Source organism: Aulonocara sp. 'chitande type north' Nkhata Bay, linkage group LG11, assembly GCF_057382095.1.
Source record: "Aulonocara sp. 'chitande type north' Nkhata Bay isolate Kocher_YH1m ecotype deep benthic linkage group LG11, A_spYH_male_GT1.1, whole genome shotgun sequence".
Taxonomy (NCBI): domain Eukaryota; kingdom Metazoa; phylum Chordata; class Actinopteri; order Cichliformes; family Cichlidae; genus Aulonocara; species Aulonocara sp. 'chitande type north' Nkhata Bay.
Window position 1 is genome coordinate 26560664 of NC_141354.1, and position 22093 is coordinate 26582756.

At 43.9% G+C, this 22093-nt stretch overlaps 1 protein-coding gene across 3 annotated transcripts; it reads right to left on the reverse strand.

The window, feature by feature from the left end:
- Positions 1–996: 996 nt before the first annotated feature.
- On the reverse strand, positions 997–20923 carry prkcg (protein kinase C, gamma). Of its 3 annotated transcripts, none has more exons than XM_086311549.1 (17): positions 20530–20919; positions 19291–19537; positions 15751–15782; positions 15562–15644; positions 14564–14675; positions 13910–14038; positions 13650–13806; positions 13213–13414; positions 12498–12695; positions 7690–7863; positions 7322–7413; positions 6807–6869; positions 6498–6636; positions 4649–4729; positions 4359–4466; positions 3525–3665; positions 997–2743 (listed from the first exon to the last, which is right to left on the reverse strand). In XM_086311549.1, the coding sequence occupies exons 2-17, from the start codon at positions 19530–19532 to the stop codon at positions 2582–2584; spliced, it is 2115 nt and encodes a 704-aa protein (XP_086167675.1). In that variant the 5' UTR covers positions 19533–19537; positions 20530–20919; the 3' UTR covers positions 997–2581. The 3 variants fall into 3 exon arrangements, with proteins under 3 accessions (XP_086167675.1, XP_086167674.1, XP_086167676.1); XM_086311548.1 differs by having other exon boundaries at positions 19291–19622; XM_086311550.1 differs by lacking the exon at positions 12498–12695 and having other exon boundaries at positions 19291–19622; positions 20530–20923.
- Positions 20924–22093: the final 1170 nt, after the last annotated feature.

The window sequence follows — 22093 nt, forward strand, 5'->3', positions numbered from 1 at the left end:
AGAATCAGCTTTAGATGTAAAAGAAACAGGCTGATGAGGAAAAGTGTCATTACGTGCTTTATTTTCTGTTTGACACTCTTCAGGTCTGCACTGCAGATTAGAAACATATCCCAGACAATTAAGAAGGTTTATCTGTCATTACAAACATATCTACCTCAGGTATATTCAGATTAAAGTCACTTTAACGTAAGCAAGTATGAACAATGGCTTTTTTAAAAATAAAGAAATAAATCAACACAAAGATCAAGAAGGTTTTTTTTCATTAAAATATGCTTTTATATGATATAGTCCACTCAAAATTATACTCCTACATATCCACTGCCTGAACACCATTAGCATAGAAAATACTGTATAAGTGTAAATCAGATCATAATACTGATGTAGAGGCCGGGAGAAGACAAGCTACACATATCAACAGCCAGCAACAGGAGTATTTCAAAGAGATACAAGCAACACAATAAATTTGGACAGGTGATTATTGAAGAATGATGTACAACGATGCAGTAAAGCATTTACAGTGCAGAACTGACAGAAAAGACAAACAGAGGGGAACAGAGATGAAGGGCAGATAGAGAAGGGAGGGAAGTAGACAGGGAGATGGGAAGTTGATGAGATTTTAATGTGAAGGTCAACTTGTTATAACTCAGATCTCCACAGGGATACTAGTCCCATCATGGTGATGCTGGAGGGGCCGGGGGGGGGGGGGCTGCTTCAGAGGAGGAGGGCACGGAGGGAGATGCCTGAGAGGTGTTTTTGCTGGTTCAACAGCTACAGTAGCCCACTGAACAGAGGGGTCAGCATCTTCTCCGTGCGTGAGTGTGTTCACATGCCAGGGATTGCACTTTTGAGCGTGAGTATGTGTGAAAGTGCGGGGAGGAGGGGGGGTGGAGGGAGCGTGACAAGGAGGCAGGCTCGTAGTGAAGACAAAGCGAGAGGCCGTGCGTGTTTGTTTGTCAGCAGCTTCGCACGCCATCACAGAAAGAGACACTTCACTGGTGCTGTTTCATCATTTTTTCCCATCAACTTTATTTTCTTTTTCCAGCACATAAAAACAAAACCTATCAGATACATGATCTATCAATGATCTATTGCACTATTGATCATCATCTATTGTAATTATCGTACTGAGGGATTGTGTGCACTGACATCTGACTTCGGCTCAATCGGATCTAAAATAACAGGCAAACAGATGTAAAGCAAAACTGTACATGAAAAAAAGAATCAAAGAAATAAAGCATATTTATGTGTAAAATGACCAGCTGGTTCATTAGATAAGAGCACGGGGATGAGATTTTTGCACAGCAAGTTTGCAGCCACCTGCTCTGCTCAGATAGGGCTTAATGACAGCACTGCTGTTATTTTTCCACGTATTGAACAGTCCCAGTGAGCCTCACTTTTAATTACTCCTAATCAATACTGTGAGCACATCATTACACAGCAAAAAGCTTTACGGCATACACCATTAAAATCATAAGTATATGTACCTGTGCAAGCTAACAAGCCTCTCGTCTGGGAAAGACATTAAAAAGAGGCTTTTATTGATAAAACTGTAATGTTTACTTGGAGTAATAGGATATTTGTAGTTGCAATGCAGATAGGCCATATTCCATAGCGTGCTCAAGAATAAAAAAATAATAATAATGCAGATAAACTGTGAATGTCAAATGAGGACTCCCTTCCAGTGACATTACACACCACACAGTGTGAGCCTGGGTGGGTGGAGCAGAGCTGTGGTCCACCCTAACTGTCACATTGTGATAACTGCATTGTTTAAACATCTCAGTGGGTCATCTGAAGTCGTTAAACCTTGAGGTCGAGCCAGGTCAGAGGAGTCTGACTAAGCGCTTCCACAGGACGCCTCTCTTATAAAATACACAAATATCTAAAAATGGCTCCCCGCTCAATTTGCTTCATAGTCAACATGTCATTTATCCAAAATAGAGAGCACAAAAAACCCCAGAGTGAGATACTGTAGGTAGTCAGAAAGAAACATTTAAGTGCTGTTGATGCTGAGTACTTGCAATGGACAATACAAAGTGCTAAGGTGGAATTGGCATCAAAATGGTGAGATGTCCTGCTTTTACATACTGTGTGGTCATTGTAGCTGCATGAATGAAACCCTGACTGGTGAAATATAACTGGTAAATTACACGTGTGCACAACATATGACTACTTTACTTAAAGGAAAGGAAAGTAAAGTATCTGCCTTGGATAGTCTAGTGCTATAAAAACTATCTGCATGCATAGAGATTATTTTTCTCACGTTCATACTACAGTACCTTTAGATCAAGTTAAGTCTTATAAAAAAAGTCTAAGATGGCAGTCCATAGTACTGACTATGTTTGCAGTGTTGATACACATTGTGTGATGAGTGAGTTAATAGACATGCATCAAAGAGAGTGCCCGAAAATCGAGGTGTCTTGGCATTTTCATGTAAACGTCTGAATTTGGTTATGAGAGGTGTAATACTCGCTGCTAGCTCTCACGTTCAAATTCTCTGCTATAAAACTACAATCGGAAGGATAACAGGATCATCTGGCTAGACTTGGAACGGCGGCTGGAGCAGATTTGGGAGCCGTTTTCAAACAGCGGTGAGCGGTGACGGAGCAAAGTCTGGGTTGATGAAGGAGAAGCCTTCGAAGTCTTCCTGGTTCATGGCTGCGAGTATATCCGGGTCCGAGGGGGTGAGCGCCGTTTGAGCAGCTGTGAAGAACTTGTCAAAGTTCTCACCTTTTTTCCCACCCTGGCGATGAAGAAGAAGAGAAGGTATGTACACACAAGACTGAGATTGGGGCACATCTTCATGCATGCATGATATTGCATCCACAATAAACTTTACAAAATCCCTCCCCCCGGAACAAAAATAGTTTATTAAAAATGTTAAACTATAAAAAGAATCCACCCCCACGTTTTTTCCTCACTGAGACCTCCTTTTATCTCACTACAGAAGCACACAGGAAGAAAGCTGATCACATATCCTCCCCAGATGCCTAACAGCATATGACAGCCGTTCTGCCGAATGATATGAATCTCATTTGGCTAATGGGCCTGGCCTCTAACCCCTGAGCATACTCGGCTCACTCAAGGCACACCTCACAAACGGCCAGTGCGCCGGCACTTTGGCAAGTGGCAGGCTAATGATGACACACATTTGCATATGGGAGGAGTAGGCAAGACCCCAAGGTCAGAAGGTCTTGTCTGTTATGACTGAACTGTCTGTTCCTGAGCTCTTAAAGCCTATCTAAGAACCCAAAGAGGTGATAAATGAGGAAATAGAGGGGATGTGAAGGGGAGAGAGGAAGAGACAGAGAGAGGAAGAGGGAATGAAAAGGCCAAGGCAAATGTGGAGGAAACACGCAGGGAAACGAGGGACAATGTGGGAGTCAGAGAAAAAGGAGACAGATGGAAGAAAGTGACAGCTCCAATTCCCTATAAGTGTCCTCAGAGAGGCAGAGAAGAGAAGAAAGAGAGGAGGAGGAGGAAGAAAGAAGGAACATGTGGTTCATCTGTTTAACTGAACTGACAGTTCTGGGTTTGAAAGGTGGCGGGATTTCCAGTCTCTCCAGACGGTCCCAGTCAATCCAGCGGAAGAACGGATGCTCTCTGATCTCCCTCTCTGCATCTTCTCCTTCACCCAGGCGCTTGGCCGGGTGCTTTGTCAGGAGCTGAGTCAAGAGAGGAGGAAATGAGGGGAGAAATGTGAGAAAAAGCGACTAGGCTGGGATAATAATGTGATACAATAAATGACTTCTGTTTATGATCTGCCTCGGTTAGAGCAGTCGGTGTGCATGATAAGCTTTGCTTTATTTTGGAATCATGTACTGTAATCCAATTCCTTTGTTGTCTTGCCAACGAATGGATTTTTATTGCACTATCACTTTGAAAAACCTTGACATTTTTTGGGAATTATGCTTGTTTGCTTCTTGCAGAGAGATGAAGATCATTAAGATTCTGCTATCTGTACACCAATTATGAAGCTACAGCCAGCAGCCACTTAGCTATGCATAAACAACCGGAAAAAAAACAAAACAGTTCTTACTCACTATTTGTGAGTAATAAAACTCAACTGTCCAAAACATGGATAAAAACACTGTAGTGTAAAAATAAAAAGTTTTGCACTGAAGAGTAAAGTTGGTTGCCTCCAGCCTGATATCTAACAGGCAGTTGTAAAAGTGGTGTCGGTCCAGCTCTTTGTAAAGAAGCAAATTAACATAGTTCCAAAAACTATTCCTTTAGGCGACCGAATACAATCTTGCACGAGCAAAGAGTTATTTCATTTCCTGATTTACAGTACATGAACTTTTATCTTAATTGCCCGTGTGTTAAAAGTTAATATGAGAAACGAGGATTGAACTCACTCCCTTGCAGATAGCTACAGCCTCCCGAGAGAGACTTTTTGGGTATGAGACACTCTGCTCCATGATGGACTGAAACAGCTCCTCCTCGTCAATGCCATCAAATGGCGGCTTAAAGGAAAAGAGAGTGAGGGAGAGAGCGGAAGAGTTTAAGCACAGACCTGTGGGCAAATTGATAACGAATATAATGAAATTAAAGTTCTTTGAAAGTCTTTTGAAGTGATTACAAAGGACGAGTACTGGGGGCTTAAAGTGTCTGTGCACGCTATTGTTAGGATTAAGCTGAGTGTTACCTGTCCTGCCAGCATTTCATACAGCAGCACTCCATAAGACCACCAGTCCACTGCTTTATTATAGGGCTGATAGGCCACAATCTGGGGGAGGGAAAAAGGATGGAGAATGTATGAGAAGATATAAATGGGGAAGAATGGCAGTGCAGCGATAGGAAGAGAGAGGCAGCTGGCTGCTTGGATGATATGCAGCTACAAGAAACAGCAGGGGTGAAAAACAGAGAGAAGCGAAAGGATAAAGTGCGGCGTAAGGGAGGGTTCATGTGTGAATGAGCTCAGAAATAATCAACACACGGATTTGGATTTGCACTTGTGTTCACAAGCTTGTGTGTTTGTTTGTTTGTTTGTTTCCCCGATACGTGCGCGCGTGTGTGTGGATGCCAGGAGGGGGAGGTGGTGGTGTGCTGTGCAGAGGGGCACGAGGGAACAATCCCCAGCCTCTGGGGAAATATATTGCAACTCTTCCAAAATGGCAGACACAGGAGAATCAATGGGTGTTTACATAACAGAGTCAATACCCAGGGGTTCCACAGCAAGGTTTACAATATCAAAGACGCACACAACAGTCGCTTCCCCACTTTCTCTCCCCCCCCCGTATCACTCAGCTACGAGTCCACCGACCGAGATGCGCCTTCACGCCTTCTCTGAAGTAAATTGTTTAAGATCACTTCACACGGTAAGGGGCACATACGCATTTCCAACAATTTGTAAGGTAAACATTATACAGGCAGACAGTTATGGTTTACATATCAAAAGAACGTCAAGCAAAACCACCTTTGCTTTTTCATTATTTCACTGCGGCTGATATTTGCACTGACATTAGTGACATCCCTTTTAGTCTTTTGGTGCTTCATCTCATTATGTTCACACAATTTCAGCTCCGTCTTCAACCACAGACAGTGGCGCACGTGAAAACTGAAACAGGATTTCTTTGTTACAAATTTATACTGACCGATGAAACGGATTTCTCTACTTTAAAAAAAATACAGATAATAGCCGAGCTTTTTGCCACCCTTTTCCTATCATTCAGAAAAATAAACTGCTGACTTGAAGTAATGTGATTACATGTAAATTCTCAATGTAATACTATTGCATAGGTACAATGTGGAACATTAACTTCAATGGAATCTGGTCAAAAGAAATGTATTTTATTGGTATACACTCATTTTATACCAAGGATATTTTCCTTAATTATTCATTACTTAACAACCTTTCATCTTTCATGTTTATGAGGGCAAAGAATCATTTTTTAAGTGCTCCACCGCAGCTCAACACAAACACTTCTTTGTTTGCTTCCTTCAACTCATTAACCATAACTTTAAATAAAAACCTACTTAATTTTACAGACTGCTGAAATCCCATAATAACATGAAATAAACCTCACTACATTTTCTGGAAATGTACTAAAAAGTAAAGTTGGCAAAATTTATAACTGCCGGGTATGAGCAAGGGCAAGCTACCCATTGTAGTGGTTTGTTTAACTATTTTTAAATAAAGACTTTACATGCAAGTTAAACCTGTCAGCGGCTGTGAGAAAGCGGCGCTATGCTCGTAAAACAATGTCTCTGAAGGACAGTAGTGACTTCTATGCAACACTCTCATAGTACAATCACACACCACTGCTTACTGAATCATGTGAAGTTAATTATTCACAAACTGCTGACAAGGTCAGAGAGGACAGAAGAGACGAGGGGGAGCTGCAGCGAAGCAACTCGGCGTCTCGCGGCAATGCAGAACAGGTCAAGCAAACTAAGAGGGGTGAAATGAGGGAAAATGAGGGAAAATAAGGAACAAATGAGGGAAATATCAGGAGTGACTGTGGACAATAGCGTGAGGGCAGTGGTCACGGTACCTCAGGGGCGATGTAGTCAGGAGTGCCGCAGAAGGTACGTGTGGTGTCGCCCTCGAACATGCCCTCCCTGCACATCCCAAAGTCTGCTATCTTTATGTGGCCCTCGCTGTCGAGCAGCACATTATCCAGCTTTAGATCCCTGAGAGGGGAGAAACGCCACACAGGTATGAATCACTTTGATAGATACCATCTTTATAACAGTCATTAGCTACAAGAGACATGATAAATCTGTGTCGTGTCTGTGCCGAACGCAGACTGAAGTGAACACGGGCAAACCAGGCCACGTTATGAAGCAGCCCACTTCTTTACCTGTAGATGATGCCTTTGCTGTGGAGGAAGAAGAGGCCGACCGCTATCTCTGCCGCATAAAACCTGGAGGGAGAGAGGAGGAGGAGAAGGAGGGACAGAGAATCAGCTAATTCAAAAGAGGATGATGACAAGAGGTTAGGAGAGAGGGAATGGCGCTGGAGAGGGTGATGAAAGGGAGAAGCAACCAAAGAGATGAAAGGCAGGAAAATGAAGAAAGAGAGATGGAAATGAGCAACAGGGCAAAAATTTGTTTTAGATGATTGATCAAAGATTATTGATTAGAAGAACAGCCAGGGGGAGGGAGAATGTAGATGATACGATAAGATTAGTGGGAGGAGAAAGTCGGGGAAGAGAAAAGGGCTGGCACTTGAGTTGATGACTTTTTATGAGTCACCAGGTATAATGAACAAAGCTAAGGGACGAGTGTGTATGTAAGAGAGCACAGAACAAAAAAGCAGGAAATGAGACTTTGTGTAGATAAGGACGGTGATTAAAGGAGCTTTTTGACTACATACGCTGCGTGAGGCTCTTTGAACTTCCCAACTATCTGAATGTGAAACATCAGGTCTCCTCCGTTGACATATTCCATCACGTAATACAGTCGGTCCTGCAGAAGCAAAAACACACACACACACACATGCGCAAGCTCCTCATGCATAAGCACCTCTTGTCCAAATTAAAAAGCAATCTGTTAAAATACCTCCTTCAGGACCGAGGACCTTGTTAAAGAAAGCAAGCTAATTATTTCATTTATTAATCGGAATTCGCCCAACCTGGACCGAAACAACTCCTGGGAGGACGATGCAGCCAAAGTGTCAGGCAGCTTTATGGCCAATTTAATGAAATTTAGATAGATCATTTGGGAACCCAGGTACCCACACACCTCAGTCTGGAAGGCGCAGTAGAGGGACGTGAGGAAGTGAGGACGAGAAAGGAGCGCCAGAACCCTCCTCTCTACTAGAGCGCTCTCCGTGTCCTCGTCCTGGAAGAGAACGTCTTTCTTCAGCACTTTTATGGCAAACAGACGCTCGCTGCCTCGCTCCTCTGCCAGCAGCACCTGTGCAGGAGCGGGAAGAGAAGAGAAAGTTTCTGAAGAAACAAGGAGACAAGCGTGAATCCCAAAAGTCTGCAAAGCAGCTACCGTATGTCTTCAAAACCCATAAATAAACAAAATGTTTACAGAAAACACAGGACTGGCTTTCGGGTTGAAATGTTAGAGAGTCGAGAAAACACAATTTCCCCAAAATTCCAAAGTCACCTTTGAACATTTCTGAACGGATAACACAACAGCAGCAAACCAGGAGCAGCTTTAAAAAAATGACTATAACTTTGGCATAAAGTCCTCTCAGACTTAAAAAAAAATCCCCAATGCAACTCTTCTCACTCCAAAGACAGCCATGCATGTGACGTGCTGTACTGCAGTCAGGTCTGAGTGTTTTTTAGGTTATTGTGTTAGCAGTGATGAGGTGCACTGGTCGCAGGAGAAAACTAGTTCCACTGTTTAAATAAACCAGCGCCCGTGTAAAATGAATAAAAGGCATATATAGTGCAAGAGGAAAAGAAAAAGTTATAACTTCAGAATGGATAACAGCAAGTTTGGTAATGTACATGTATGATGAAATAACTCAATGTAAAGTTTAATTAAAGTTGAAACAGGCCTGAGGGTTTCGAGACATTAATGTCTCGAGTGGACAGGGAAAGCCCTAAAAGCTTGCTCTCGTGTTTTAATCAGACATTAAAAACACATTTTCTCACTCCTATTAAACTGGCTGCTCGTGGGTAGCTCTGAGTGCTAATGATGCTATAATTTTCCACAATGAGTGCCACGTGATCCAGGTTTCACTGAGATAAATATGGTCAATAAATATGGAAAATGCTGACAACAACACTGTTAGAAATGATCAACCCTCAGTGCTGAGCTGTAATAGAGGCGAGTGGAAATTAAGGATCTCATTTTACTTTCAAGTGGAGGTGAATAGCACTGAAAATTACACCGTTTTTAAAAATATATATATAAAACAGTGCGACTACGCTAAGATCACTCCCTCTGTGTGTGTGTGTGCAGGGCTATTGATGAACTGCCAGTCAGCAGGAGAAATCCTACCATCTGTGATCGTGTCTCCTGCTCTGTGTCGTGGTTTTAAAACAACTCACATAAAAATAGGACTCATCACCCTGCAGAATATTACAAATCTTAGTAGCATGTACTTTTTCTATTCTCTTGTTATCCCATTTCCTTTTTGGTCATTTTGTCACTTTCTGCAGCACAGTAATCCTTCTCTCTTCCCTCTATCTCTGTCTGTCTCCTTCTCACTTTCCCTCACTCAGCAGCCCCGGGGTCTGTCTCTCCTTAACGCTTTCAAATCCGGGGACCAGGAGGCATACAGTGCTGCCAGGGCCAACCTGAGAAGAGGCATCAAGACTGCCAAGCAGCAGCACAGGAGGCGTATCGAGGCCAGGTTTGAGAACAACACAAACCCAAGGCAGGTCTGGGAGGGCATCAGGGCTATCACGGACTACAAAAGAAGAACACCATCACCCTCAGCCGACAGTTCTACTCTGGCTGAGGATCTAAATCTCTTTTATGCCCGTTTTGACAGGGAGAACACCGACCCTGTCCTGTCCCCTCTCCCCTCAACCGACCCTGCTCCGGTCCTGAGCACTCATGAGCTGAGGCGTGTGTTCCGGAGCATTAACACCAGGAAGGCGGCCGGGCCGGATGGAGTGCTGGGCCGGGTGCTAAAAGACTGTGCTGCGGACCTGGCGGACGTCTTCACCTCTATATATAACACCTCGTTGTCCTGTTCACTGGTACCATCCTGTTTCAAAGCAGCAACCATCGTTCCCATCCCAAAACAGTCAAATGTCACATGTCTGAACGATTTCAGACCTGTGGCACTCACCCCCATTCCCGCCAAATGCCTGGAGAGACTGGTCATTAAACACATCAGAGCTGCTTTTCCACCATCCCTGGACTCGCACCAGTTTGCATACAGGGAGAACCGGTCAACCGAGGATGCGATCGCCACAGTGCTGCACACATTACTGAAGCACTTGGAACACAGGAACACCTATGCACGGCTCCTCTTTGTAGACTACAGCTCGGCTTTTAATACCATCCGGCCATACAAACTCCGTCCCAAACTCCACCAACTGGGACTTAACTCCTCTCTGTGCAACTGGATTGTGGACTTCCTCACTAACCGTAGACAGAGTGTCAGAGTGGGTAAGAACACCTCTTCCACCCTTGTGGTCAACACCGGTGCCCCTCAGGGGTGTGTTCTGAGCCCTCTGCTATACACTCTCTTCACCCATGACTGTATTTCCTCCTGCGCGTCCAATCTCATTGTTAAGTTTGCAGATGACACTACAGTGCTCGGACTTATATCCAACAATGATGAGACAAACTATAGGACAGAGGTGCAACAACTAGAGTCATGGTGCCACGACAATAACTTGGTCTTAAACACCAAAAAGACCAAGGAGATCATTGTAGATTTCCGGAAGAGGGGTCATAACAACCATCTGCCTCTCTTCATTGGCAGTGAGGCGGTGGAGAGGGTGAGCAGTTTTAAATTCTTGGGGGTAACTGTGACCGAGGACCTGTCCTGGGGCAACCATATCACCTCAGTTGTACGGAAGGCCCAACAGCGCCTCTACTACCTGAGGAGACTGCGGAGCGCACACATTCCCAGATCTCTGATGTTGAACTTCTACAACTGTGCCATCAGCAGCGTTCTGACGTATGGATTTCTAGTGTGGTTCCCCAGCTGCACCAAGGCCGATCAGCAAGCACTCCAGCGGGTGGTGAAAGAAGCTGGCAGAATTATTGGAACAAGTCTGCCAGAGATCAGTAATATCTTCCCCACTCGCTGTCTGAGGAGGGTGCACAGTATCCTGCGGGACCAACATCACCCTGCGCGCCACCTTTTCCATCTGCTGCCCTCAGGGAGAAGGTACAGGTCTATACAGGCCAGAACATCCAGACTGGCCAACAGCCTGTATCCACAGGCTGTGAGGCTCCTGAACTCTCTGCCCCCCTCTCACGGACAATAACCATATCCAACTTCTTAATAGCAATGAACTGTTCTGCATTGGTGCATCATATCTTTATTCTCTTCCCCCTCCTGCCCCCCCCCCCCCCCCCCTCTTTCTTAAATAGATAACTATCATATCTGATATCATATCTCACAGTACAATAATATTGAATGGGTTGCATTGTTGTATTTTGTCATGTTTCTCAGGTCTTTGTCTGAATTTCTACGAACATTATTGCTAAGGATTGTCTTATTGCATTGGAGTCACACTGGGTTAAATATGTACACTTGGGTTTTAAGGGGTATTTATTATTTTCTTCTTTTTTTTGGGGGGTTGTATGGAAGCCCCAAACGCAATTTCATTGTTCTTGACAATGACAATAAATAAATAAATACTAAATAAAAATACTTTTGTCATGGTCCTGAGTCTGAGGACTCAGTGTTTTGTGTTCCTTATGCTTTTGTTCATTCAGAGTGTGTATTCTGTTGTGATTTTGCCATTTGTTAGGTTTTTGTTCTTTGCCTGCCTGCTTCCACTTCTCTGTGTTCCCTCTGTCTGTTCATGGTGTTATTGTGTCTGCTCATAAGTCTGCCTGTCAAGTTCAGTGTCCGGTCTGGTTCTCTGTGTCTGTTAGTTTCCTGTTTTATTCTGAAAGTTCATGTCTCATGTCAGTGTGTTCAGTTTTACCTCTCCCCTGTCTCGTTAGCCTTATTGCTCCCAGCTGTGTCTCCCTCCTGTGGCCCATTCCCTGATTACTCCCCGTGTATTTAAGCCCTGTGTTTTCCTGTGCTCTCTGTCGCGTCGTCTGTTTAACTCCATGTCAGTCTGCATTATTCTGTTACCTGGTATTCAGTCTGCGTCTCTCTGCCATCTCTCTTTGTGCATTTCGCTCCTCCTCCCGTGAGTGTCTGGTTTAAGTTTTGTTCTTTAGTTTTCCCAGTTTAGGTTTGTTTACTCCCCGCTCTGCTCTTCCTGTTTTGTCACTTTATCACCTCTGCAAATAAATTTTCACTCGCACCCCAGTCAGTGCCTGCATCTTGGATCCTTTTCTCAATTCACCACACGACTGCTGTGCAGCCGTGACAACTTTCTTGGGTCCTTTTTTTTTTTTTTCCTCTCTCCTCACATCTTACGTAAGTCGAGTCTATTTCTCCTGTCCTCTGTAGACTCTCCTCTGACAGTTATGAAACAGCACAGGGGGATTTCAGAAGAGGAAGAAGGACTCAAAACTCCTCTCTCTTCATTATGTCTCATCTACTGGGGAATTAAAGAGAAAATGGAGAGCAAAGGCTCCCTTGAAATGAACACCTCCAGGATGACTGCCTGTGTAGCATGTGGGAAGCTCACGACTGCTGACAACACAAAAGCAGCAAAGGGTTAAATGAATCATTTGGCAGCAGAAGTAAAGACAGTGAGTATGTTCGTAAGAAAGGGTAATTTATTATTTTTTTCAAAGAAATTCTGGTTTCCTGTGCCTGGGAGCTGCTGCATGAAATGCCACTTGAAGGTCAAGTCCATCGATAGAAGAAAGGATTTAAATCCAGGAATAATCTTTGTTGTTTCCAGCATGAATGGTCTCTTTGATATCATTCACAGTTGCTGGATAAGAGGTGATGATTGTGTGTACAAAAGAAAAGATGGCATTTCGTTTACCTTGCCAAAGCTGCCTTTTCCAAGAACCATGAGGAAGTTGAAATCGTGGATGCCCATTTTAACTTTGCCAGGGCCCGGAGTGTGGACAGGGGGACAGGAGGGAATGAGGGTCGGGGACAGGGCCACGGGAAATGGTTCAGACAGCGGGGAAGGCATCGCTTGAGGCAAAGAAGGTGTAGTAGCATCTGGCTGAGGCTCCTGGAGAAATAAAATGGGATGTTCGAGAGATAAACGACACACACCCACACAGATCCATAAAACAGGAACCCAAGACAAACCTCAAACTCCCTCCTACCCCCCAGTTTTGGACTGCAGTCAGGCAGCACAATTCTGCACCCTGGTGGATGCAGAGTGCAACAGAGAAGAAAGGGCACTCAGTATAATTTATTATCTAATTATTTAGCAATAACACCGGCATTAATCTTCCAAGTTTTTTTTTTCTTCCTTAGATAGAACTGTAGGAAACGGGATAGTTCAGCAGGACAGACGCTGACCCAGTATGAGCTGTGGCAGCTGCTGTTTGTTAGATGTAGGTAATTATAAGCTGATAAAAGCTATGCCAAGGTCTAAGGATGAATGGTCAAAGGCATGGCACAAAATAAAGGGTTGCTCCACTTCCTGGTGAATACAGGTATAAATATCCCGTCACTTGCTTTTTGTTCACTTTGAGCCCATCTGATGGCTTTATGTCCATATAAAGCAGCCTGCTGCCTACCTGCAGGTCCGGGTCTGGCACAGGAATGTTGTAGTACTCTCCCTCATCTTGGGCCAGCAGTTTGAACCAACCACTGATTGGACGCCTGAAGATCTCACTCACGCCAAACGACAGCGCTCCCATGAAATCGTTCCTAGACGTCCGGTCCCAGTCCCATATCTCCACAGACAGACGCCTGTCCCACTGGTGACCACGCACGGAGCTGAGGAGTCAAACACACACTTGTGACAATTTGATACATGATGAAACACAAAGCATAGAACGAAATCATCCCTTTTCAGTGTGACCTTTGCTGAAATGTCTTATTTCCCCTGGATATCAAAGATGCACCTATAAGAAAGTAAAGGTTAACGCCGCTGAGTAATCCGATTTTACATATAGCAACGTTTGTGGCAGAACCCTGTAAATTTTCCACCCTAAAGTTTGCAAGGACTCACAAGGTGAAGCTCTCATTCCAGACGGGATTGAGTGTTGAGCGGATGGTCTTAGTCTTCTGTTTGCTGTGGCTCTTTGGGTCTGGAATCAATTTCAGTTTAACATACGGGTCTGACAAGCCATTTGGGTCCATGGGCATCAAGTTACGAGCCTCCCGCACTGAAACAGCAGTGAAACAATAAAAGGAAAGAAGAGAAACTTTACATTTCCTGCAGAAGCCTGCTTTTTGTTTAAATTGGTTGAATCCAGCGGGTCCTCCCACCTGTGACAAAAACGTCCTCCTTTTCTCCTCTGATGGTCAGATGGATTCTCCCTCTCTTCTCTGTGTGATCCTGGCCACACAGACTGGGGACGCTGGTCTCGCATCGCCGATGGACGTTCATGTCACAGCCTCACCACACAAAGACGCACAAAAGACAAAGTGTGAACACAGACATGCGCTGGATACATGTGGAGTAATTAGTTGTAATCAGTCTAAATCCACTAGCTTTATTAAGCATAATAATTAAAAAGATGAGATGAGGAATAGTGGTTGTGGGCTTCACTAGCTTTCAAAAAACAAGAACATTTATGTGAGCAAGTTCTGAAATTATTGGTTGGTATGTGCCAGACATTCTTCACGGAGTATAGAAGCCTCCTGGACTCTCCACTAGTTTCCAAACTCTTCATCTAATTCTCAGCAAGAAAGTGAACAAGCGCTTTTTCTTTTCTTTTTTTAGTGACTAACTATTCCTTTATCTTAGCCAAAAAAAAAAAGAAAAGAAAAAAGGATTAATGATAATAATAGCTGGAAGTCTTCTCCAGATGTGAGTTTCAGCAATGTGCATATGTGGAGTGATATTCATCTGAGCATAATAGCTAATAAAGGCTCGAAGCACGTAGATTTATGTATCTCATAGAGTGGAGTGAAACTCACTGGTACATTTCATGCCCTGGTGTATGAGGCCATACAGCAACGAGCCACAGTGGTCACAAAATGTAGGGCTGGAGTACGTGTGGATCTTAAATGTGTGTCGACTCTTCAGGTCCTGAAATAAAACAGAAAAACAATCTGCGCTGAGAACTCGTTCTCTCTCACACACACATACATACGATGATTGTGGAACACACACACACAGACACACACACACACACAGACACACACACGTGCAGAGCGTGATTAGCGGAGAGAAGATGAGTGGGGCATTCGTGGACAAGCCAATTAGATCTCTCCACTCGGAGAGGACACACAGTGTCTGCGTGTGTGTGAGCGTGTATATACTGTGCACAGAGGGATGAATCATTTTTATCTCTCTTCAGCTCATCAGACCACCCCACCGCCACGCTTCATACACCACCTTCTCCCAAACTGTTTTCCCTCCCTTGTCGCACTGAGTCGCTATTTAAAAACTGTCACCCTGTTTCTTCTCTTTCCCTCTGTGTGTTCTTTCACTGTCTCATCCATTTTCGATCTCTCACACATGCACACACACACACACACACACACACACACACATTTTCTCATTGACCTCAATTCTCAGGCAGTTTATTTAGCTGGTAGAAAAAAAATGTGAGTGAAAGACAAATCTCCCTGAAATCCTCAAAATGCCACACAGAAGAAGACTGAGCAGTCTGTGGCTCTCGCTCTCTTTCTCCCCCCTCTAATTCTCACTCTTATCAGTCCATCCTGCCCTCCACCTGTGTCTCCCCCACACCCTATCTCCCACTCCCAGCATTTCAGATGCCTTCTAGGACTGCACGACATGAGTGCAGACGTCATGGATGGAAACAGGCTGCATGATGAGAAAGATGCATGGACTGATGGCTGACTCACGCACACATGCTACTGTCATCAAAGGATGTTGAAAAATGATGATGACGATGCAAATCTTCACAAAAACCGAAAATAAGAAGGGAAAAGATATGTCTGCTCACATCTGGTCTGGGGGCGGTCACAGAGCCGGGGCACGTGAAGGTCACAAACTCGTGACATCTTTTGTGGACCACAAAACTGCAAACTAGAGAAAGCAAACATCTCAGAATGAATCTGCTTTGCAGGACAAAAAATACATCAGAGAAGATTAACGCTGCAAGGAAAGGCAATAATGCTAGGTTTATCTCTACCTTGACATTGGAATCCCTGTTTCCCAATGCCCCTGTGTGAAAAAGACACATGGATTAAGATACAAAAATAATTTTCTGCAGTCCTCCTTAAGGTGAAATATTTAGCTTTGGAGAATGAGATATTGCTGTTGCGTTACTCTGCACTGTATAAAGACAGGAATGCAGACTCTAGTGGAGAACAAATTGTCTCATAAAAAGACAAAAAAACACCAACAACTTGATATGCTAAGTCATTATGTGTGAAGTTTGAGTGCTTTTCCTTTCAAAGCCTCACCGCTGACCAGGTCAAACACTTACACGCACACACACCAATACAATGCTTCTGCAATGTTGGCTAGCTTCCATGGTCTCCTTAAAGCTTTAATTGAATAATTAAGTCATTGATTGACTAAACAGTCCACTCAGCAGCTTGCCTGTTGTGGATCAAGTTTTGATTAGAAGACTTAGAAAGGCAGGCAAACGAGAGACCTCGACAGCTCCTCTACAGTCATACCGGAGAGGCTCAGGGGTTCATAGGAAACTGACCATAATCACTGATCTACAATCAGTTCACCATCTGGCTGAGTAATAATTAAAGAAAGGGTTGCTGAGGGTAATCTGATCCTTGATAGGCACTCAACAGAAGTCCGTGTCTGCAGCACCAAATGCATCCGACCAGTTCTGCTTTTTGACCAGCAGAGAGCATTAGAGAACCAGATATGGTGAGGATTCACAGAGCTGCTTTCTGGCCAGATATCACAGAGAATTTAATGTAGGGGATAACTGCATTTTGAATTAATGATGTGAAAAAAATCTACCAAACACATGCAATTGAATAAAATGCTTCTATAAAAAAATCAGACTAACCCCTCTTGGAGCTTTTTTTTGAGAAAGCTCTTTATCAAAAAACACACTTTGACATGTGACAATAGAACAAACACATAATAAACAAATGAATTTTGCTGCTGCAGATAGAGAATCTATGACACTCTCTCTGATGGTAATTAGCACCGTCCCCTCACAGCGAGCAGGTCCTGGATTCGAATCCATCAGCCGGCTGGGGCCTTTATGGGTGGAGTTTGCATGTTCTCCCCGTGCTCGCATGGGTTCCCTTCGGGTACTCTGGCACAGTCCAAAGACATGCTTGTTAGGTGTTAACTGGTAATTCTAAATTGGCCATAGGTGTGACTGTGAGCGTGAATGGTTGTCTGCCTCTCTGTGTGAGCCTGGCAATAGATTGGCGAGCTGTCCAGGGTGTACCCCCCCCCCCCCAACTCCCGCCCTATGACAGCTTGGATAGGCTCCAGCCCAACTGCAATCCCTTATTGGATAACTAGATGGATGGATGCTGCAGTTGGTGGCACAGCGGTGCAGTGGTTAGCACTGTTATCTCACAGCAAGAAGTGCCCGAGATTGAACCCGATGACTGGCTGGGGCCTTTCTGTGAGGATGCATGTGCCTGTGTGGATTCTTTCCAAGTTTGCTGGCTTCCTCCCACAGCCCAAAGACATGCATGTTAGGTTAACCGGTGATTCTAATTTGGCTAATGTGAGCATGAAATTGTGTGTCCTGTTGTTAGCTCTGTGACACACTGGAGACTTGTCTCTACCTTGACAATACGGATGCTTTAATTTCAGACCATTCTGATGTGGCTCACTATTATGGCTTATTGAGACACTTGATGGTGATGTTATGACCAGCAAATCTGATCTCCATCTATGCCAAATCACAATTCAGCCTTCTTCAGCCTCCTAACATCCACCAGGTGCTCTGGTTAGGATAAGGATTAGGTTAGGATCCAGTCTATTTATAGATAGGGTTTTTTTGTCCCACTTGGCACACACAAGTGGAAAAGCTTGTAAAAGAATAAAAAACAAAACAAAAAATAAACACAGGACCAAAATGACACTATATATGCAATGTTTCCTTAAATAATCCACTTGTTTAGTATATGGATAATACCATCTGACCCTAACAGTAAGCAGGTGACCAGCAGCTTGGTAGATGTTAAAAGGTTTAAGTATCATAACAAATATTTTAAAAACTATGATCCTTGTTAGTATGCTAAGACTGGACTGTGACACGAAGCAATTTCACTTTTTTAATGTTTTCAGACAGTTTAGCTTAGTTATTACCCAAAGGAGCCAAAACAGGTACAACCCACTCCTCTTTAAGACCTTGACTTAATAAACAAGATATTTACATTTACAAATTAGAACAATCTTGCCTTAGTCTTTAATTAATCTAACAATCTCCCCGGGGCCTCTAACACCGTGACTGAAAGCGTCTGCTCTGACATCTTGTGCAAAATAAGAGAGTTTTCAACCTCATCTAAGAGCTGCTACCACTGCCAAGACAGCAGCCAGTTGGAGAAATGTCCTGAAAGATACCCAGAGGCTGCTGGCACGTACAGCGCCCTGCATCCAACATACACTCCCACCATATGTTCAAACACACAGCCCCTTACACTCACAACGATAAACACAGACTACTGCGCCTTCAGTGGTCGCGCTCACAGGGTGTCGTCTGATCATAAAGAAGTCAAATCTGATTCTAAATTCATGTATACGCGCATAAATGTTATAAATGATGATAAGCACTGGTATGTTATTTTACTCTCAGGTTTTTTTTTAAAGGTAATCTAATATTTTAAGTTATTAAAGTCACCTGTAAATACTTATATGTACTTCTAGATACTTAAAACCTTAAATACTTACACCAAATCCCAGTTTGGGATTTAGGTGTTTCTGAGATTAATGTCAGAGTTTCTGTAACATTAATCTCAAATCTCCAAATGCAGTCCAGCACCATCTGGAGCAATTACAGCAGATAGTAAACATGGTAAAACTCTATCAGTGCCAAACCGACTGCATTTTAGAATTTTTACTGCTTTTTACTGTATTTTACTGCTTTTTACTGTATTTTACTGCTTGGTTTAGTTTACTCATTAAAAAGCATACTACTAACTCTGTGAAAACAATCCTATGATGTGTTTTGCCTCTCAGGAGGAGACTGCAGAAGTCTGAAACATTAACCCTTTTGAAGTCTCAGTCTGAATTTCAGACTGAATGTTTTCTACTCCTGCATTATTATTGTGGATATCTCAGATTCTTCAGTCCATCCCTTATGAGTCCTTCAGATTTATGAAACTAAAGAGTACCCCTTTAAAAAAAGAAAGTTAATTATTACTAAAAAATTAAATTACTTCAGGGTTGGTGCCTGTCTGTTTTAATGCAGTCAGGCTAAAGTTCATATTCTAATTAAGTTCTTGTTTGTGTGTGTTTTTTCAGTATATAAATCAATGCATCGGCGTGTGTGAGTTCCTAAAGTAACGCCTGGATTATGTGGGCGGCAGTGTGGAGGTGAGGTTATGTGATCAGAGCAGGTCAGTGTGGGCAGTCTCTCCAGCAGGCAGCTGGAAAGGGTGAAAGAAAGAGAAAAGAAAAAAAAGCAGTGAAAGTCAGCACTACGTGGAGTGGTGGGATGCCTGAGGAGGTGGTGTTTGAACAGTTGGGGTGGTTTCTGTGTAGCTGTGTGTGAGTCTGTGTGTACGTGTGTTACCATATGAAGTCGGTGCAATGACTGCAGAAGGTGGGCTGTTTGAAGAAGCGTGCTGTAAACTGGTGGTCTTTCACTTCGACAATCCTTTTGTGTTTGAGCGCTCCCTTCCTCTGAAACACGGGCACCCTGGGTGGAGGGGAGAGAGGCGAGGGCAGAGGGGAGGCACTGGGGGAGGTTGCAGATGTAGGGGAGGCCAGTGTCAGTGGGGAGAGCGAGGGGGACGGGGAGACTGGGGTAGACATGATGCCTGGAGGATGCGGTAAAAAGATGAAAAGGTAAGGGGGATTGGATGATGAGTGTTAGTAACGAAGGCTTTGCTTTGAGCAGAAGACCTTGAATAGAACAGAGGAGAGGGCGGAGAGGAGGAAGCAAGGACAAGGAGGAGGAGCGGGAGGAGGACGATGGATGAAAAGTGTAATGGGTCAGAAGTTGTATTAATGGCACATGGGATGTAGGGTAGGGAGCGGTGAAAGAGTGACGCGATGAGGAGAAAGATCGAGAAGGGATGAATGGGCCGGAAGTGCAGCGCGAAAGAGGGAGCACAGGGAAAGTGGCAGGTAGAGATTGAAAGAGAAAGAAGAGATATAATGAAGGAGACAGGGAGGTTAATTCACATGCTGAGACAGGAGTCTCTTAAGAGACGCTAAACGATTAGTGCAACTCGCTGCGTCCCACATACTGCCTGCCCATGCTACCCATGCATATCCATGTCCCTCGCAGCTATGACTACCCCCCTTCCCTTCCTACCCCCTGGTCGTTATGTCAACTGTACTTCTGTTGCCATGTCAACAACACCCCCACCAGCTGCTCCAATATTAGAGTCTGGTTTCTCCTCATCTTCCTGCCTGCCTTTTTTAGCAATTAGTCCCATTTCTGAAGAAAAGTTTGGACCAGAATAATATGTACATGTCTATAGGGAATGAGATGCGCTGGAAAAAGTGCAAAACGGCAATATTAGCTGGAGAGATTGTGGTGCAAGAGTTGCACGCTACTAAATGATAAATGAAACACCAACAGAGATTTAATGAATAAATAAATAAGCCCACAGCGAAAACCCATACCATAAAAGAAATGTGATGAAATGTTTGTGTCTCAGCAAAGAAGCAGGAGCAAATCAATCAAAAGCGTGAAAGTGGACGGTAAGAAAAATGGCACAGGGCTCAGTAATGAGTAGAATAATGACAAGAAGAAATAAATGTTGTACAGACTCACACGGAAAAGATAATAAAGACTTAATACCTGAATTTGGGACAATTTTGGAGGAAAGTTTTGAGCTGAAGATGTCTTTCTCCTCGTGTTCTCCTCCTCCTCTCTGTCTGGCTCACTTCAAATGAAAGGCTAAGGTGTCACACCTGTAGCTGGTCACCTCAGGAAAAAGAGAACAGGGGGAAGAAAAAGCAGTGGCTAGCAGGGGAAAAACAGCCCCAAAAAAAGAAAAAAATGAAAAGAAAAATGTAAAAATGAAAAATGGGTAAGCAACAAGCGTTTTGAGAGACTCAAGCTTTCTAGGAACCAAATATAGAGAAGTGAAGTGATATATATCCGTTAACCCAGAGGCAGGGTGAGGAGGAGGACGAGATAGAGAGGTGGTATTCTCTTTCCAAGATTGATTCGGTTTTTACTAGGAGGAGGACGAGAGAAAGAGAAAAGGAGAGAGAGTGGAAGTAAAAACAGAAATACGGAGAGAGAGAGAGAGAGAGAGAGAGAGAGAGAGAGAGAGAGAGAGAGAGAGAGAGAGAGAGAGAGGAGAAAGATTGAGGGGAATAGGCGGCGATTCATTTTGAAATCTGGGTTACTTCTCTCAGGAGAGGGTGAGGGAGGTAGAGGAAGGAGGACGGATGAGGTAGAACATGCCATTTTAGCACCACAAATACAGTATGGACAAGCAAGTGCCAACTGTCTCTCACTTCCTCTTGTGCCAGATGGAGAGAGAGGATTCAGTCTGAAAGAAAAACGCAGAGCTTCTGAGAAATGGCTGAGCGTAGCTAAAAGTGGAAACAAACTCAAGTTTGCTGCCGATCCAGCTGACTGAAGGATCAACAGGCCTGCAAAACAAACAACCCTGTTAGTCCATGCTGCTACGGCTCAGTTTCGGGCTTTTCACATCAGCGTTCTGAGATCAGGAGTAGAGTGGCGATATAGTAACACTGCTCCGCTCTGCACTGAAACCAGGTCAGCTAAGCCTGATGGGAAGAGTAGTCTCCATGAGAGTGGGACTTTTTGTCTGCCGCCTCTACAGTTTGTGGGCATTCAAAGGACAGGCAGATAGTGAGACACACATGGCCCATAAAAACACAAAGCCTTACAGTCCAAACTACAACAGCAGATGCAACCTATTGCTGCATACACAGCCGAGCAGTAGCTTCTTACCTTTTCTATAGGGACACATATTTATTGAGACCCGGTAAGAGTCCAAAGAACTAAATGCTTCCAGATTTGTAGTAGAAGCATCCATCCATTTTCTTCTGCTTATCCAATTTAGGGTTGCAGTTGGGCTGGAGCCTATCCCAGATGTCATAAGGAAAAAGGAGTGTTTGCCCTGTGCCAAACGGTAGACGCGCTAACACATAGAGACAGACAACCATTCACACTCACATTCAATCAAGATTTGAACACAGGACCTTCTTGCTAGGCTGATCACTGCACCACACACGCTCCTGCCCCTCCAAGAGCTTCATATACAAATTTCTTGATAATGAATAAACAACCTAGGCCAGAGATCATTATGGATTGGCGGTGGCTGCTATGGGCCTGGTAGATCCCCTGATACCTTTGAGAGAGCTTTATAACCTCAAAAAGAAGG

What these genes read in the sequence shown, in the direction of transcription:
- prkcg (XM_086311549.1), bottom strand. Translation starts at nt 19,532, where the DNA reads ATGTCTACCCCAGTCTCCCCGTCCCCCTCGCTCTCCCCACTGACACTG. An exon ending in TTCAAAGAGCCTCACGCAGC is followed by an intron (nt 6,870 to 7,321) that starts GTATGTAGTCAA and finishes CTCTCCCTCCAG; the next exon opens with GTTTTATGCGGCAGAGATAG. An exon ending in CTGTAGCTATCTGCAAGGGA is followed by an intron (nt 3,666 to 4,358) that starts GTGAGTTCAATC and finishes CTCTTGACTCAG; the next exon opens with CTCCTGACAAAGCACCCGGC.